Raw genomic sequence first — 19647 nt, forward strand, 5'->3', positions numbered from 1 at the left:
ACCTGTGAGAGACTGTACAGCCAGCTAGCAGCTGCCACTGTCCATCATACACACACACACACACACACACACACACACACACACACACACACACACACACACACACACACACACACACACACACACAGAGTGACTGAGGTGGTCCTTGTCGAGCACAGAGCTCATGGCTGTCCCTGGCTACGACGCACGCAGACGCACACAGTGAAGAAACACACAGAGTGAACCAGCAAGAGAGTCGCCTTTCCTGCCATGGGAATCTAACCACCAGCTTATTCTGTACCTGTCAAAAAGCTTTGCCAAGACGGCTCATTCTAGAGCCAGGATGAAGATTGTGGAAACCATTTCAGCCTTCGAGATCCTCTTTCTGGTGGTTCTGGTCACCTCAAGTTACGGGATGCAGAGAGGTACATGAGGTTTCATATGCTTGCAATCAGAGACGATTTAAGAGTGTGTGTGTGTTTTTTAGCATAAGTTGTCAAAAGTGTCTCAAACACATTAAGGTTTTGTGCACATAAAAACAGTGTGGAGTCTGTATGCCTTTAATTGATAGAAGAGTAGAAGCTGTCTTGTGCTTAGTAAGATATAATAATAATTATCACGAAATGTAAACAGAATATACAAAAATAGAAGAAGGAAAAAGGACAAGGTAAACACTATAGCCCTATACAGGATTTACAATATAGGGCTTTTACTTGAACTTCCCTCTGAATGTGCGCACATGTGTGAGTAAATATGATGAGCTCAGTAGGCTAAAGCTCAACACAGTCAACAGTGGATAGGTAAGGAAAAGAGAACTATCATGGAGAGCATCTTTTATTCTGGCATCGGTGTTTTACCTTCTGTAAAGACTTTTCCTAAAGAGAATGCAGGCTGAGTTTCCCTACATACGTAGCACTGACATCACCTGTTTTCCACCACATCCTGCAGGGAAAAGGAGAAGGTATTTATAGGCCTACATAGTGTAAATGTGACTAAATCTATATCCTTCCTACACTCTGGCATATCCTCTCTGCAGGCTGTTGTAAAGGTGACTAGGAACCGGCTATTTCCTCAGTAGTCTCTATTTGTATTTCTAATATGCCAGATTTCCATATGATTCCCCTCCACCACAGCCGTACTGTGAGCAAACATGATCAGAACCTCTTGTGTAGTGTAAGTGGGAATAGAACTCAGAGGCTTTAATCAATGTCAATGGCTGTCATTAACCTCTCATCTATTTTGCACTTGCCATATCAAATTATTGGTAATGAAAAGAAAACAGGTCCCAAAATAATGAAAAATCTTGTGAGACTTTTGACTGCAAGTTGAGCTGTGGCCTCGGGATTTCAGGACATGTGAGATGGGTACCACATCAAATGCTGGCACAATTTTACAGTCACACGCACAGGCCTGCAGAACAGACCACTGACATACAATACATGTTTTATAAGCACAGATGTACAGTACATGCTGCAGATTGGCTCCGAGAAACAGGTGGCGTAGATGCTGTCACATTCTGCCAGGGTACAGTAGATATTGTAGCTGCTGAGCTAGGTTGGGTTGACACGGTGCAGGGCCGGGCTTGGCAGATGGCCTGTGATTTGTGTAATATGTCAGTGATTAGAAGACTGCAATGAATGTAGATGGCATCTGTCTTGTTGGTCCAAATCACTGAAGGCATCCTGTCAGCAATAACTTGGGAGGAAAATGATTTACCTGTCAATAATCTTATTGTTACTGTTTAAGAAAGCAACTACTGGCGATGCTTTGCAAATAAGATATTGTTGGAGGCATTGGAATTCTTTCTAGAGCTACCACTTTCATCATACACACAGTATCCTCAGTACCCGAAGGTTTTAGAGTGTGTGGGTCTGTAAAGATAGCGAGTCCTTAAATGCTTTGATTACCAGCGCAAAACTCACCCTAAAAACCACCAAGGTGACGTTTTGAAATTTCTTTTAATGTACTGGTTATACAAACAATTGGTTATTGGTTGTTAATTGGTCAGCAGTGGTTTTTAATGTTGGACAGAGCCGTGCTAGCTGTTTCCCCCAGTCTCCTGGTTTCATAGTAAGCTAGTTTAAACACGTCCAGGCTCCATCTTTGTACTTCACACACAGACATGAGATTGATACTATATCTATCGTTTCATCTCAGTCTAGGAAAGAAAGCAAATAAGCGTATTTCCATAATGTTGAACTATTGCTTTAAATGCACCAAGTTACTTTTAAAGATTTGTCAGTCTGAACTTACATGAAGTTACCGAAAACGAGCAAAGTTTGGCTTTTCAAGATCAAGTTTAATCACCCGTGACTTGACAGAGGACAGTTTTACAAGCTGTGGCTGCAAATGAATATTTAGCAACTCTGGAGTGACAAGTGCTGTAAAAATGCATTATTACATAATTATTATTGGCTCTTTGTTGTGGTTTCGAGGCGTGGGTAAAATTGAGCAAAGCTGAGATAGATGCCATAAAATGATTCACTTTCATGTGTTCTGCCCCGCTGAGCTGGTTTTTACTAGCAGTGTTGGATTTCATTTGAAATGAGTGTGAGCAAACAAATGAAATGGATGTGGATGAACTGGTGACAGCATAAGCCAAAACAATATTACACCTCTGGTATCATCACTTTCTGTCAAAAGAATTATGTATTTTATAATTACCCATTTAATTAGTCAACTGTGCTGCGAGGCAGTATTTTTAAAAAATGCTCTAGCAGGATGCATCAAGACCACTTATGCATTTAAAGGCAGCATGATAAGTTATAGAGGGTGTTAAATGTTGCTCTGCATGTCTGTATGAACTGAACCTCTACAAACAATGGATAGCAGACATCTGATCCCCTGACATGTCACGAGAACAATACTATTTCTGTGTGTGTTTTTGTTTGACCACAATGAAATTAACAAGTAAAAAAACCAACAAAAAACTTGTATCTGGGCTGCATGATAGAGTCGGAGAGAAAACTGTTTACAATTTGTTTCAAAGTGTGGAAAAAACCTAGAGGATAAACTGCAAATCAAAGCAAATACCAAAGGAACCAAAGGATGTTATAAGTTACAGACTCTAAAGATCATGGGAAAGAACTGGAGTTTAAAGGTTGACAGAGACCTAATGGATATTGGAGGAAATACAACACAGAAAATACGCAAGTAAAAAATGAGTGAGAAAGATATATTCAGTGGTCGCCGCAGAGAATTGCATCAACAATGAAGATGTAGATGGCATATGTTGTAAAAGACATTTGAATGAGCAAAATTGGCAGATCTAATTGGTAAGTACACAATGATAGCTATGACAAAATGGCTAATTCACTTGTTGGCTATAATATCTGAGGATTTTTCTAGAGGATTTCTAGACCTAAACACATTGGTAAAGTGCACCAAACTAGCAAAAAGGAACAGTTTTCAGAGTTTCCTGCACTCTAGCAACTTAATATTTTTATGTTCTGAAGTGGACACACACATACTAAGTAAATAAGGAAAGCTAGTGATAATGAAAGGCAGTTGGATCAAGTAGGTTTTTGTAATACGTACAGTAGAGACCAGATGGGACCACTGTAACTGGCCTCCTCTGAGGGCCTTGACAGCACTGTATCACTTCTGGTGTCCAAACAGCATTTCATAACAAGAACCTCTCGCAAGGTCAAATCCGGAGAGGCCCTCTTTTGCTCTAAATAGTGAGTCATGTGGTTAAACATGAGCCACAGTGAAACGGTCACTCTTCAGATTTTATCCATCTGGTCAGACATAATATTGGCAATAGCAAGAGTAACATGGTGGGGAAAAACATTCTGCAACAAACCCATTCAAAAACCAAACCTCTACATAACATGCTGCACATACAATCTACATTATTATTGAATTTGTGTAAGTATTTTCTGACTGAACTCTATCTGTAAGCCATGATAGCAACAACATCAGCAAAATGTGTGGTAAAACTTGCACACAAAGAAAAATTTTAGTCAAATTTTCATGTAAATATTGAAGTGTGCCACACTTTCAAAACCACGTTTGATGGAACATGACTGAGTCTACAGCCATGCTAGCAGCTCTGTGAGGCTGTACTTAGGCAAAGCTTTGCTTTGAGCGAAATGCTAACATCAACGCTAAAATGCTGGTGATGACCAAGTATAATGTTTACCATGTTCACCATCTTAGCTTAGCATATTAACATGTAAATTTGCTAATTAGCACTGAACACAAAGTAAAGCTGAGGCTGATGGGAATTTCATTATAGTTTATAGTATTTGCAAGTATTTGGTCATAAACCAAAGTATTGGATAGATTAAAGTTCTGACCTGAAGATGGTGCTAAGTGAAAAGTCAGAGGATCACCTTAATTGAAATTCATCCTGAGGGGAACATAAATAGAAATCCATGCAATAGTTGTTAAGACATTTCACAAAACAAATGTGAACCTCATGGTGAGATATTGCACCTTACTTTGACCTTGGCTAAAATTGCATCCTACTGTTTAAAACCAAGGTTGGACCTCGTGTCAGGGTTTCAGTTTGATTTACAGTAACTTTCTTTCCATCAGCCCTGTTCATGAGTCAAACAGCAGCAGTGACCTGGTTGGGGGTGGGGATGTGGGGTACTTTTTCCAGCTATGTTATTGTGAAATCTTTATTTCACAAGAGACAAAGCAAGCATAATGTCCTTTTAACCCTGATCTTTTCCTTTATTCTCCTTTCTTTTTCTTCTTCACTTTCCTCTCCATTCATTTCCCCTCCTCTTTTCGTTCCTTTTCTTCACCGCTCTGTTTTCTATTCTGCCTCTTCCTCTCCTTAGTTCATATAAAGTTTAAAGCAACCTTGATGTCTCTGATCTGAATCCACACATAAACAGTTGCTGTCTCACCCCTGTGCTACTACTGTCTTCTTCCATCCCTTTTCCCTTTCAACATGTCTATTCTTTTTTTTACTCCCCCTCTCATTTTCTCCTCCTCAATATATTCACCCAGAGTAAAACAATAAATAAATATCAGACTACCTTACTAATACTGAGTTGCTTTCTTTTTTACCCTTGTCTCACTTGTCTGAAAACAGTCCCTCTTCTGCTTTTTCCTACAACTCCCTTTCATGAGTGAAGCTGACTTTATGGATGAGATAAATATTGATCACATCTTTACTCTGGATTCAGCTGGTTTATATCATGAAAAAGAACAGGTGGTTCTAATAATTTGAATATTCAGTTTACACAGAACTGTTCATTTACCCACTTTCCTTTTAACAAAGACCATCTGTTGAAACGATATAGTGGAGAACAATGTGTGCACTAGGGATGGAGCCTATCCTTGAACCTTAAATTAAAATGACTTAAATTAGAATTCTTCAACTTCTGCTTGAAAAAAAGAAGTAAAGCTATAACAAACCTCAAAACTTCAGATCAAGTTCGTGTCTTTCCTTCTCTGTCATCCTATCTTCCTTCTAATCCTTTTCTTCTTCTTCTCTATCTCAGTACTTTAAATAAAGTTGCAAAATCCCAAATGCTTCAGATGTAATTTGTAATAAACAGACTTCTCTCCCCCTCAAGGTCACTGTTATTCTGCTCTACTCAGGTCAAAGCTGTAACAAACCCCAAAACCTCTGATCTGGTCCCATTAGTCAACAGTCAGGTCTGGACGCTGAGTGACTGAAACCGATGACTCAATCTAAAACAGGAATGCTAAAAATGTCAAATAATTAGCAGCTGTTTATACTTCCCTCAATAAGACTGCAATTGATTAGAAATAAACAACAGTGATTCAGCTCAATGGCACATTCAGTGCCAATGCATGATGAAGTGTGATGGATGTGTACAGTCCACGTGTCCCTTTTTCCAAATACTGTTATGGATTTCATGTTTTTTTCATATGTTCACCACCTAGCGCCTAGTATCATCACCTTATTAGAGACAGTGGATGTTCTACTGGATCACAATGCCACCTTCATCTGTGAGGTGGAGTCCCGTCCCCCCGCTGAAATCACTTGGACCAAGAATAACCAGCCAATAATGTAAGTTTACACCTAAACCTCTTTCAACTACAGCATTCAGCAACTAATCTAGCTAGGAATCTACTCTTGCAGGTTCATTAAGGAATATACCAAGCTTCAAATGATAATCTGTGAAATACATGTTTATATTTTTATTTTGGCTACATATATATTTGATACAAAATGCTTTCCCACTCAGTTATGACACATAATGGTTCCAAAAAACGTGTCAATCAAATTTTGTGGGTAATAGCCTTCTGTGATGTCTTTTTTTTTGTTGTGAGTTTTCTGATGATGAAATTTGAGTTTCTTTAGATGGTGCTTTTTGTCTCCTCGGCCCTGATTTCCATCATTGCTATCAGCTGTAAAATATGTCTGTATTAGCTGCTAAACTTTGCCATTAAAGGCTAACCTTAAAATGGCTAAGTAGCTGCTACATTTAGCCATCGCAAGGCTATGGTTAAGTGATAAAAAGTCAGTAACAATGGCTTCTAATTACTGTATGGCCTTACAAGGCTAACATAGGCAAAACATTATTTAATATCTGTACCATTAGCTTCTAACGTAAGCCGTCACAAGGCTGCAAAAATGATATAAGATTAGCTGTTTATATTCTTAAAATGTTAGTAACGTCAACATTAGCTACTCTTGGCTAACACTAGCAAAAAAGGGAAAAAAGATTGCAAGGCTAAGATTGAAATAATATGATACAATGTTAGTAACATTATGGCTATTACAAGGCTAAAATTGTCAAAACAAAGTAAAAAATTAGCTGCAAACAAGAAATTAGTTGCTTATTTTGGCCAGCAAAAGGCTAACATTAAAGCAATTTTATGTTAGTGATGTCAGCATTAGCTACTATTGGCGAACACTGACAAAAAATGATAAAATAACACTAGCAGCTAATTGCAAGACCAAAATTAAAATAATTTGGTATAATGTTTGGCCATCACAGTGCTAACATTTGCAAGTATAAAAGATAAAAAACGCCAGCAAACATTGGTAGTCACATACATGACATATTTCAAACATATATAGATTGTTCCATGTTAGATTCATATTGGACATTTGTCTAAAGAGTATATTTCTGAAGCTCTTAAGATTTCAAGAAAATTAAAAAGAATGGTAAGTCCATCGGTCCCTTCTGCTTACAATCAGACTCTTCTTTGCTTCGCACTCTCCTTTTTTCCCACCAGGTACTATGACCCCCGGTACATTACCAGGGAACAGGGACAGATGCTAATTATCCCTCATGTAAGAGAGTCAGACAATGGAGAGTACTGTTGCCTCGCCAGTAACGGCATTGGAGAGCCAGCCAAGAGCTGTGGAGCGCTGCAGCTAAAGATGAGTATGTCTGCTTTCTTCCAAGGTTGTAGGGCTGGAGTCTAGTCAATCTTGATCTCAAATCCAGGTTTTTTAAAGAATTTGCAGTTGCTACAGTTCCATTAAGAACAACAAACTCATAGTAGTATTGAGACAAAAGGCTTAATCATTGCATCTTGTCTCTCTTGTCTTGTCTGTCTCACCATCAGAGCCACAGATCAAACGCCATCCTACCAATGTAACCCTTCTGGTAGAATCCAAAGCAGTGTTGCCCTGTGTTACCCTCGGCAACCCCAAACCAGATGTGACCTGGCTCAAAGATGATGAGCTTATCAAGGTATGCAGTTAGTTCACTTCAAAACATTTAACAACAACGGGAAGTTGGAGGATGTTTTCCAACTACATGAGACATTTCACTGATTTAGCTTTAGTTAGATAATCATTGTCTGAGAGTATAGTGCAGTGTTTGCATCTGTCTGACCAGGACTGGGAATGGGTGCAGACTGCAAAGGTATCCAGACTGTATATTAGCATAAAAGAGCTCAAATGCACTATTGTTTTGGTATGGTTTCGAGTTTCCCATATCATTAGATAAAAAATAATATTTTACTAATGTTAAAAAATCTATTATATCTTTAAAACAAACAAAAGAATGGGAACAAATCGTCTCATTTCTCCCAGGTCAGTGACCGTGTTACCATTCTTGACTATGGTGCGTTGAAGATCCATAACATACAGAAGGAGGATGCAGGACAGTATCGCTGTGTGGCCAGGAATAGCTTTGGTTTGGCCTTTTCAAAGCCTGTCACCATAGAGGTACAGGGTATGTATTTAAATGTGGTTTCACTTTCTATGCTTAGTATGTGCATATGAACTTAAAAAAACTGTAATTCAAAACAAACAGTGGAAAATAATAGTTTGGTCGCTGTATATGTATATGAGTGTATGTGTCTACACTGTGTGTCTGTGTGTGTTCAGCTCCAGCACGAATCCTGCGGGTTCCTAAGGAGAAGAGAGTAGCCTATGGCAGCCAGATTTCCATGGAGTGCAATGCCACAGGAAATCCAATCCCCACCATCACCTGGCTGGAAAATGGGAATACTGTGAGTGTTCAGGTTCAGTGTGTGTTTGTGTGTATGGTTTGACCAATATGGGTTTCTAAATGGTCCTTTATTGATGCTGATATTTTTTCTTTTGAATTAATTCTATCTCCATAAATGTATCCCTATCAGGATCAAACAGCATCTAAAACACTAAAGCTCTCCACTGAATTTTTGCAATCAAATCCAAAGTAATAACATCTATCCATCCATGTCCATGCCCGGTCCCCTCAGTCTCTTGTGAATGCTTGTGATCTCTCCAGGAATATTCTTGTCTCCATCACAGTGGTAGAGTTTGGCTCAAATGTCAGTCAACACAGCCAGCATCAGAGAAATTGTATCACGTAGCTGACATTGTGACACATTGTCAGCTGCAGAGCCTTACATAATGGGAAAGCTGCAACAATAACAGAGTAGATAGTCAAGAAAGCCAACATGCCTCACAATCACATTAAGTTTTAGTTATGAAACCTTCATCTTCACATACATCTGAGATTAAACTACATTGAAGTGCTCTAAAGAATACAATTGTACTAGCTAATATATTTAGTAGATTAACTGCTAATCCCTGCAACCTGCACATTAGCATTTTCTACTGTGTCAAATTAGCAGCAAACAACTACCTAGCTAGCTGGCAAATCCAAAGAACAGACAGAACCATTTACTGCGTCAACCTACTGTACATTTGGAAACAAATACATTACTTATTCAGTACCAGTTCTCCAGTGGATCTCTTGTTTGTGTCAGACATACAGTGGCTGCACATCCCCAATTGGTCTATAATGTCTGTGTATCCCATTCGGTTTGGTCTAAAGAAGCAACATGCGCTGTTCTTGTTGTGGTTTAAGCTAAATGATGTTCTTCTCTTTTGAGACACCTGTCACTGCACGGCTCTGCATGGCAACAGTGGTGTTACTGACATACTGTCTGTCTGCTGTCCATGTGGCTTGATCAACAAAACAATTAACATAAAAACACAGAAGCAAATTACTTTATAGTAATGTAGTCATGTGCATGAGCAAGGGCAAATAAGGAAACCAGGACACTAGGAACACAACTTCACACACACATACAGTATACTGTAATGCAAACATACAAGAAATTAACCACAAATCCCTCGCTCTCTGTCTCCCTGAATGTCTCTCTCTGATTCTGTCTCTCTCCTTCACTCATACACACAGACACACACTGCCAATGCTCTCAAAGAGTGGCTGTGGGATCAGTGATATAAACAGCAATGGAATTCTCATTATGGTGAGAGAGGATTGAAGAGATTGCCTTCCATTTAGCCAATGATACACAGTGTTATCAGCTTTAACTGCGCTGTCTTTTTTAAGGGAGCATGCACAAAGGTTCTTAAGGTGTTGAATGGTTTGTGCTAACTGCTGACCTGTGATCCAAAGATTCTGGCTCGAGATGTTGACAGCCAAGCCATGTAAAGCGAGTTTCACCAGTTATATAGCTGTTACACAGGGCTGATGCGTATAGAGATCATAAAAAGAAAGATAACTATAGGAGATATAAAGGTACCTGCTGATGAATATTTTATACAAGCAACATAACTGAAACCGATTTTGTGACCCAGAGTGCCATGTGTCCAATTGTAATGATGCATGCGTTGTAGTAGTAACCACATGTGATGATTTTTGGGACAGCAGGAGAAGACATTATTCATGACTCATGCCAAGTGCAAACAGTTTTTTTTTTTCTCCGAAAGTGCGATTATGTAACTTAAGTAAAACACCAGGACACTTCCTCATAAAAAACTATACCTAATAATACCTAATTGGCTATTGAACTGTATTATTATGTTGTTTTTTTAAATCGTGGACGTAACATTACATACCTGACCACTTTAAGAATGTTAAACAGGACGTTTTTTTTCAACCAGCATTTTTTATCCGTGCCATTGCGGGCAGACATACACACATAATGTCTGGCTATTTAATAGTCTTGGGTGCTACAATGTGATTACAGGCCCATAATGCTTGTAAATTCTATATGTGTGTGTGTGCATGCTGATTAAAATGACTGTGTGAGCTGCTTTTCTGGCAGCTTGTTGAGGCCATTAATTTCAGCGGAGCCAGATCGAGCTTGTCCTAAAAACAGACGGTGTCAGACACAACTTCAAATATAGACGCGTTGCACATCAGCACCCTGACTCACCCACTCACACACACACACACACACACACACACTGCAGACTCGCACATTTATCATTTATATACATGTAAGTGTGAATACAGTAATTAAATACAACAAACACTGGCTACATCTGCCCCGTGTGAATACCAGGGAATTTTTAAATCTTCTAAATGATTACAAGTGGTTATATTAATGCGAGTCACATAGTGTAGGCACTATTATCCACTCAACACCCATGAGACTATAATATAAACAGTGTATGAACACTTTCGACATTAAATCTAAACATTTTTAATTTTATGATGGAAGTTTGGAAGGATACATTTTACCATTTGCATAACCTGTTCTACTCACTCTGCTGCAAAATGTTTTTACACAACTCAATAGCATTTTCAGATTGCTGTACGTCATTAAAGTACCAAAGTGACAAAAAAAGAGAAAACTCACGAAACCTTCCCCTTTTGGTTGACAACTCAATTTTGCATTACCGCCATCATCTGGTAAGGAGTGGGTTTAAATGGATAGACTGTCACTCTGCATGATCTCAAAGGGTAAAGCTCAGTTCTATTGCTCTAAGTCTCTGTAATCTGAAAGCCTAACACATAATCATTCTGGGACAAAAATGCTTTGATTCAGCACTCTCATCAACCCTGTTTCCCGCTGCAGCAGGCACTTGTTTTCATTTAAAAAAAAAAGCTCTCAAAACCCATTGTATACTACCTACCCAGCACAACAGACAGACAAAGTTAGCAGCTAGCTGGTGAACATAGTGGAGCAGATAGCAGCTAAAGAGACAGATTATCCCTCAGGAGTTGGTAGAAACCAAACCAGGGCTAAAAAGACAGTGAATATTAGACTTAAGGTGGCAAGAAACACAACTCCAAATGAATGCTATTGTTGCTCTGTGTCTCTTGCCATAACAACTTTAGAAGATAATACAGCATGGCGATGTTGTGCTTTCAGGCTGTTCTGCTGCCCTCAAGTGGACAAAAACAAATCTATCTCTCTTTAATGAAAGGGGGCCTAATTTTAATCTTCTAAGGCAATATAATGATGGCATATATTTTTAAGTGTAATTTGTCCTTGCATGATGACATATTTCTGCTATCTTTTTCTTTTCTATTAATGTTTTTTTTTTGTTCCAGATCTCAGGTGCATCGGTCGAAGAGACTTTGACAGGAGAGGTGATCCTGTCCGTTCTTAAAGTGACGGTGAATAAGCCGGCTCTCTACACATGTCTGGCCTCCAACAGACACAGTGCTGGAGCCAACACTGTCAAGGCAACTGCTAAAGTCACTGTTGCAGGTAGTGACACGTTTTCATTTCCATTCAACACTAATGTCAATGGGTGGAAAAACAAATAGATCCTCTTACTCTTACGTCTGTGGCTGTTAGGGGGTTGTTACTGCTTTGTCTTCAGTTATGTTAGCTGCCAGTTATATTAGTTGTGTTTTGTGTGGCTTCAGCTGTTTGTTAACCCCCCATTTGGTTGATACCTCAACCACACTTGCGCACACACCCCACGACCACAGTCACCTAAAAAAACACACTCACACACATCCCCTCCTCCCGGACCACACACACTGCCCTTCCACCTGGTTGTCCCTGAGTTTAATCACAGCTAGATATGAGTTGGTGAGAGAAGCACCATGGTTGGTTTTCTCTTACTACTGAGACTGATTTTTGTCCTTTTTCCTTCTCTCATCTGTCTGCCTCCTCTCTTCTCCCCTTTCCTCCTACTTGTGTTTCTTCAACCGACGTCTTCTGGATATTGTCACTTCCCCATAGAATGGAGGTAAGAGAAATGGTCTGTGCCTTACTGTATTTTTCTATGCTATTTTTCATGAGTTTATAAAAAGGTGTTTCAGCCAAGTTGAACCACCTTGAATCATAAAAATTACACAGCACATTGCCTGTCACTAAATTTTATATGGGAAGCATAACCATATGTGTTTGCACCGTTTGAAGAGACTAAGTGCTGTTGCTTCCGTTGGGTCTACTGAAGACAATATGCATTTTAGCTCAATAAAACTACGATGCCAAGAGGGCATCGATTCTCTTGGCCTCTCAGTCACCCATATGGTGTGAGTTGAATTTGAACTTTGCTGAACCACAACACAACCCCAGTTACCACATCTGGGCTATGTAACTGCAGAAATGAAGAACTGTGGATTGCAGGTCACAGACAGACAAAATAATCAGGCTTAATGGTTAGATCTTACATGATTTGCCAACTTATGACCACATCTGGACCATTTATTTATAGGATGTAGAAGCAGAGAGACAGTCATAGAGAGAAAGTAAAGGAGCATGATGGGGTTGATCGATTTACAGGTCAACTTTAAGTTTGATGGTTTTACTTGAACTCTGCCGAAGCACCAACCTCCCTGAGAGGCAACATCTGGAGTTTGTAAGTGTTTGCCGCATACAGACAGGCAGAAAGAAACGTGGAGTGAAGGCTGTCAGACAGACAGGCAGGCAGGCAGAAAGACCATGGATGTGAGACAGACAGAAAGAAATGTGCATGTCCATGCTGAAAGACGAACAGACATAAGAGCAGGCAGACAGAGTGCGAAACAGATAGGCAGGGACACAAAGAGTCCAGGTACACAGACTGTTGATCTGTTCAATCTAGAGGCAGCAAGGAAGTCCAACAGGCAGACAGGATGTAATTTCATATGAACCTTCCACAACCGGTTTCATGATCAACATCTGGATGATGTTAAAGAAGATATTTCAGTTCATACAAGTAGAGCATTTCTTATTGTTTTTGTAGTGCACATACCTCCATACAAGTTCACTAACTGTCAGCCACAGCAGTAAAAGACTGATTGCTCTGGGGACCTATAGTTGGCATCTAGCATCCATCCAGGCAATAGTATAACAGATGAAGGGCAGTGCCATGGTTAACTTTCTTCCATGTGTTTCGAGAGGTGCCTACTGTAAATGTACATTGCTAACATGCATTGCCATTTCGAGTACTCCTGGGTAAAAGTAGGAGCAGAACAAGTGGTCTAAATATAAATCTAAATATAAATTTCCACCTTGAAAACTGAAGTTAATCAATTTAATAACTAACTTAATAACTGATCTGATTAATAAAGCCATTTCCCATTCCTATTTCCATTTTTCAAGATTTTGGAAATGCCAGTAAGGTCTATGCATTGTAATTTGACTTTGTCCAGATCTAGTTTATATATATTGCTAATGTCAACTAACACGTACAAATTATACTGTATCTCCTAATTGCCCGCGTGGTTTCCTCCCATAGTCTAAAGAAACACAGGTTAGCTTAATTGGTGACTCATGATGTGTGTGTGAATTGTTTTCTGTTTGTGTGTGTCAGCGCTGTGATCGACGGGTGGCCTGTCCAGGGTATACGCAGGTTATAACCCATTGTTATCTGGGCTCCAGTCCGCCTGCAACCCTGCAGTGGATGAGAGGGTTCAGATAATGGATAGATGAACATGTCTTCCTTATAAAAGGATTGTCATACCTGCTTATCCTTCACACAATTAATTAGCTATGCAGAAATACTTAGTTATTTACTCCACTTACAGTACTAAGGTAATATCACTTGAATTATACTATACCATACTTTTCTTAGAGAATGACTGTTAGCTGAAGGATGCTCATCTTTGTCTTTTGGAGGACTTTTTAGGACTTAAAAAGCATTGCAGCTGTAGCAATGGAATACGGAGGGGTAGACAGAAAGACAGGCTGATATACAAAAAAAGGAATTAAAGATACATGTGCATTTTGAACTCCCTTTAGTAATGGGTCAAGCAGTCAGATCTTATAGGTGTGGATATTTATGTGTGTCTTCTTCACGCAGACTCTACAAGGGCATTACAGGCTACTGCAGTGCGTATCGTGGAGACGTGTGCCGCACCATTCTGCGAGATGATTTGCTGGTCTTCTTTAACTCCTCGCTCTCGGACCCCGAGGACATGCAGGAGTACCTGGTTCAGAGCTGGTGGACGGAGCTGGAAGGACTCAGTGTGCTGTGTAGCCCTGCAGTACGCTCACTGCTCTGCCACTCCTCCTTCCCTGACTGTAACCCATCAGGGTTAGGACCGGCACCTAAACCTGTCTGCAGGTAGAATATGTGTGGCTGAATTTAATAAAAGACGATGATGGAGTGGATACATTTAGAAAGTAAATTAATAAAATAATGAATCACTGACTGAATGAATGAATGGAGCATCATCATGTTTTTTTTTCTTTATAAAACAGAGAACACTGCCTGGCAGTGAAGGAGCTGTACTGCCATAAGGAGTGGTTGGTCCTTGAGGGCAGCAGTTCAGTCCAGCCTGGCCTCTTCAGCTCTGTCACTGGGTCCCACACTCCCAGTTCACTGCTGCCCAACTGTCAGGCCTTACCAAGTCTTCGCACAGACCCTGATGCTTGTACACACGTCCCTTTTGTAGGTAAGAAAAACGAAAAACAAGCATATAATCCAAAATGGTTTATATGCATGAGTTTGCATACAGCTCACAGTATGCAGTGTTACAGAAGAACGAGAAGAACAACAAAAGACTAATTAACACACTGAATTCAAGATCAAATTGACTTTTTTATTTTAACTGCTTTGCTAGAATCTGCTAAATCTAACTAAATCTAAATCTATTTGTTAAGTCTGTGCTGCAGAAACAGCTTGAGCAGAGCATAAAAGCAGAAAGGAAATGGAGCGTTATGTAAAAGAAAAGCAGGAGTTGGCTGGGTGCAGTTACTCGTATGCTGATGGCCAAATAAAGCCTGGCCTGCTAGACTGCAGGTCACAGATACTGATGAGGTCATTAAGAAGGTCTGACTAGCTGAGCCAAAATATACAGCTGCAGTTGTGTGTGACTTGTGTGTGTGGTGTATGGTTTATAGTCTCTAGGCACAGTAAGTGTGTATGTTTGCTCTAAGAATCTTAACTGTACTCAATTGACCTTCAGATTACTTAATAGCTGTGCTTCCTCTTAATATTTAAGTTTTTCATCTGTTCTTTTCTGCATTTCAGACATCAAGAGAGATCAAATTACAAGTAAGTGTGAAAAGCGTTTAAGTGCAACACAAATGTATGTATCCAGTCATCAGAATTAATCTCACACAGAAATTAATTAATAATTTGTTAGACAGTAATTGTTCAAAATAATTTATTAATACTATCTCCATACTGTTTGGTATCAACAGCAACATGTTACGATGACAGAGGCCGTTTCTACCAAGGCAGTGCAAATGTGACGAGGTCTGGGATACCTTGTCAGTCTTGGAGCCAACAGGTATTTTGGTGGTTTGTGTGTATGTGTGTGTAGATGTTTCCACAATGTCACACCACTACACAATATGTGGAACATATAAACCTAAATACAACAAAAATATCAGTGCAGATACAGAGGGTGGGGTCCAAAAAGACAGAATTTGTTTAATAATTGCAATTTTTATTCATGGGAATGTCCTCATGCAGAGGAACAAAATATTTATTTTGTTGTATGTTTAAAACTATGGCTTCATAATGGCTTCTTAATGACCATCTAATCACAATCACCACAGAATAAAGATGGAAGAAGTTAAAAGAATATCAGGGAATTGTTGAACAGTGTTGATAACATGTCTAGGTGTTGACAGCAAGTCCGCCAACACTACTAATGCCTGTATTTATAATAAGTTTAAGAGTCTAAAGTTTCCCACATATTTAAACCAGTAAATGATTGAAGTGTGACTGATATTTTGTGTATGGATGTTCAGTTTTATATCAAACGTTCCTGACCTCTAACCAGAAACTGAAAAACACACAAAAGTGCTTACAAGTGCAAACACAAGCGCACACACATACACACACATATACACACACACACACACGTGCTCACACTAACGCACACATTCCCTGTGGCCCAAAAGCCTCTTTATGTTTTTATGGCTTTGCTCAGTGAGAGGGTTTGTTAGGGTGAACTGTTACTACTCTCCTGTGCAGTGTGTGTGTGTGTGTGTGTGTGTGTGTGTGTGCGTGTGTGTGCCAGATCAGCAGAGAGGGAGGGGCTCATCATGTCACATCCTGCCTCTGGAAGCAATTAGCTTTCACACGCATATGCTGCACAGACTTCATCACTTACACACACACACGCACACTCTAATATGTTACACTTGCTCACACACACACACAGAATTATATGTGAAATTGAGAGAACGTTTGCTCTCTAATGCGATTTAGAAATGTTTGCGCGTTCTCACTCTTTTTCTCTCCACATAATGTTTCCTTACACTTTTAATTCACAAATAAACCTTTTTTTTTCTCTCTCACAAACACCCCAGAACCATGTGCACATTAGAGCACATAATGCAGAAAAATAATAATTCTACATCTAACATAGTCTCTGACTTGGTTTGGTTTCCCACACTGGGAGAATTATCAGCTCAATGACTGTCTGTGTCTCCTTCAACAAACTTCATCTTCAATCTGAAAACACAGGACATGATTTACTGTCTCCTACTACTGGTTGACATTGGCCAGAGTTGCTTGTGTGGGTGTGTTTGTGAAAATGTTGTTGCAGTGTACACATGTGTCCGTATGAATATTTTGTCAGGACTACATTACCACTACAGGCGCATTTACTTTTGATTCAGAAAGTAGACACCAACAGTCAGAGCAAGATTTGACACGGTAAACAGCTCAAAGAAATGCTGATACACGTCAGACCTCAACACAGACTGAGACGACTGAATCTAAGCCGACCAACAAAACTAAAATCAGACTCGACTGACTCTACTCACTACTTGGCTAATGGCTTAACGGAGAGGTTTTGACTGCTTGTGGAAGACAGATGTCCATCTTTGACCGATGTCACTGTGGTATTGTGCGTTCCCAATAAACCCATCATATATGTGTAATGTGGCTCTCTCATCCCTAGTACACATCTCAGTGGAGTCAGACCTGCGGGCTGTGCTCTCCCTCACCACACCAACAGCAGACTCTCATTTCCCATTAAACTGCTTGCAACATTTTTTAACGTTTTAAATATAAACTAATCTTAATTTTGAAGTAAATGAAAGAAAGACATTTAACATATTAGCGTATTTAATTGTATTCATTGTTTATTTTAAGTTAAATATGTATCTGTAAATCTGCAGAGCTCCTGTTAGCTTTTATTCTGAGTGACTGAGAATGGGCCATTATTATTTAACTTAATATAAATATGTATAATCTAATACAAGATTAAATCTAAAATTGTTAAAACTGATAACCATCTGTGTACCTATATGCATGCTATATTGCTGGTCGGATGGCTCATTATGTGCTGGCCAAACACAAGTTAAAAGGTAGGCTGTTAAACAGGACGGAATCATTTTGATGACTATGTTTAAGTTCCTGGCCAGCATCTAAGCCTTCATTTCCTTTTGTGAGTATAATACTAGCGTGATTGGGATAATGTCTGCTGGAGCAGGTTTCCCAGAGGGCAATGTGAAGCTGATTGCACCATTTTCATTCTGAACTCCAAAAGCCTATATGTTTCTTTATTAAATGAGGTAGACCCAGAAGGTTAAAATCAACAGTCTACTTTTTTGGGACTATGTGTTTCACAAAAACTGATTAGTAGCTAAAAGTTGCACAGTAAAAGGCTTCTTTGATATTTTACTCTAATTCCCAAATATCAGTATATCCCTATGTTCATGTGCACCAGTGAGCTTATTATATAAAAGTTAATAGATGAATATCTTACTTGCTACATGCTACATATAGCTACCTATAGTGTAGCTTTCACCTGTCTACATGGTCCATTAGAATCACAGGAAAAACAGCTGTTCCTAATATTTTGCACAGTCAGTGTCGTTTTTCAAAAATCTACAACACAAGATCATTCAGCGATGGCTCGGACCAAAGTCAAAATTTACCTTCTACGCATCACAGAGCAGATGCTTTCAAGCAAATGTTTTTATAGTGGATATAAAATATTCTGCACATATGAGTCCTGTAGGAGATCAGCACAAAACTCTAAAGTTACACACGTCATATGTCACCCTCCATAGTAAAATCACATTTATGTTCAGCACATACTTAACACATATGTAAGCTGTAAAGTTACATGTGCATGTGGATAGTGTGAGTAGTGTCCTATTTTGTGCTGAGTCATAGAGGAATACTGCAGCCAAACTCTGTCTTTTTGCACAGAGACTGTTGAGAATGCTACTAATGAATTAAACATACCATTAACACATACTGTCATTCTGATGGTTGGTTTAATGAGAAAGACAACTGCTGTATGTTCCCCCCCCCCCAAAAAAAATAAAAAAACCGCAACAACTTTATTTACCGGTACATTTATTTAGTCATTCATTTTTTATTTTGGCAATTTTGATTGATATTATTTGAGGTTCTATGAACCTTTGGGGGTTTTAATGAGACCGTTCTCACCAGTAAAACAACATAATTTGTTTAACCACCTAAAATAACCCTTGTTAGTGACCTCTTGTGGTCATTAGAATAATGACTGCTCACCCTCATAAGCAAAGGCTCAAGTACCGTGACATTGTTATAGTGCCACAAAACTGAGGGAGGAGGTTGGTGGATGATTGGATGTACAGAGTGTTGGACTTTGACACTGGAGACTGCTCTCCGCATCCCATCCCCTACAAACAGTTAATGTTGGTTTCTTAAACCTTCTTTAACCATGACCACGGTCTTTTCTTAACCTAAACAAGTGGTTTTAGTTAACCAAGTAGTATTTGGATTGTGGGCCACTGCGACAGCACCGACAAACAATGTCATCCTGCTGGCAGGTGTGCCGGATCTTGTTGTTTAGGTATAAGGAAATCAACCATGTGAGCAGTTTGCTTGACACATTCAGCTATAGCAGCACATGTGTTGAACCCAGCTCATAACTTCACATCTCTTGGGATAAGCTGGACCATTGCTCTTTTGATGACTAAAGCTCATAACACATGAAGACACCAGATGTTCAGTGTTTGAGTTGGCACTCCAGATTGAAGAAACAACTCTGCAACCCCTAATGTTGCTCACTATAGTACATTTTACACCCTCTGCAGTTATTAAACTGCAACCTTATCATAGACCCTAAACAGGGCTTTGAAAAATTATTGGAAGGGCATTCTTATTTTCGTTTTTGATGAAGAGAAATT

The 19647-nt window shown here is 39.4% G+C and overlaps 1 protein-coding gene across 1 annotated transcript in view; it reads left to right on the top strand.

Annotated features, from left to right (window-relative positions):
* The first annotated feature begins 85 nt into the window (after nt 1–85).
* The window catches only part of musk (muscle, skeletal, receptor tyrosine kinase), a 29593-nt gene continuing 10031 nt past the window's right edge, over nt 86–19647 (top strand). The window contains exons 1-12 of the mRNA XM_044174669.1: nt 86–404; nt 5851–5977; nt 7153–7304; nt 7489–7616; nt 7961–8102; nt 8258–8382; nt 11670–11829; nt 12313–12319; nt 14360–14623; nt 14761–14954; nt 15533–15556; nt 15706–15794. Of these exons, the coding sequence (XP_044030604.1) occupies nt 323–404; nt 5851–5977; nt 7153–7304; nt 7489–7616; nt 7961–8102; nt 8258–8382; nt 11670–11829; nt 12313–12319; nt 14360–14623; nt 14761–14954; nt 15533–15556; nt 15706–15794 (1494 nt within the window). The 5' untranslated portion in view covers nt 86–322. The remainder of the gene's footprint in view (nt 405–5850; nt 5978–7152; nt 7305–7488; nt 7617–7960; nt 8103–8257; nt 8383–11669; nt 11830–12312; nt 12320–14359; nt 14624–14760; nt 14955–15532; nt 15557–15705; nt 15795–19647) is intronic.

Source organism: Siniperca chuatsi, linkage group LG18, assembly GCF_020085105.1.
Source record: "Siniperca chuatsi isolate FFG_IHB_CAS linkage group LG18, ASM2008510v1, whole genome shotgun sequence".
NCBI classification, from domain to species: domain Eukaryota; kingdom Metazoa; phylum Chordata; class Actinopteri; order Centrarchiformes; family Sinipercidae; genus Siniperca; species Siniperca chuatsi.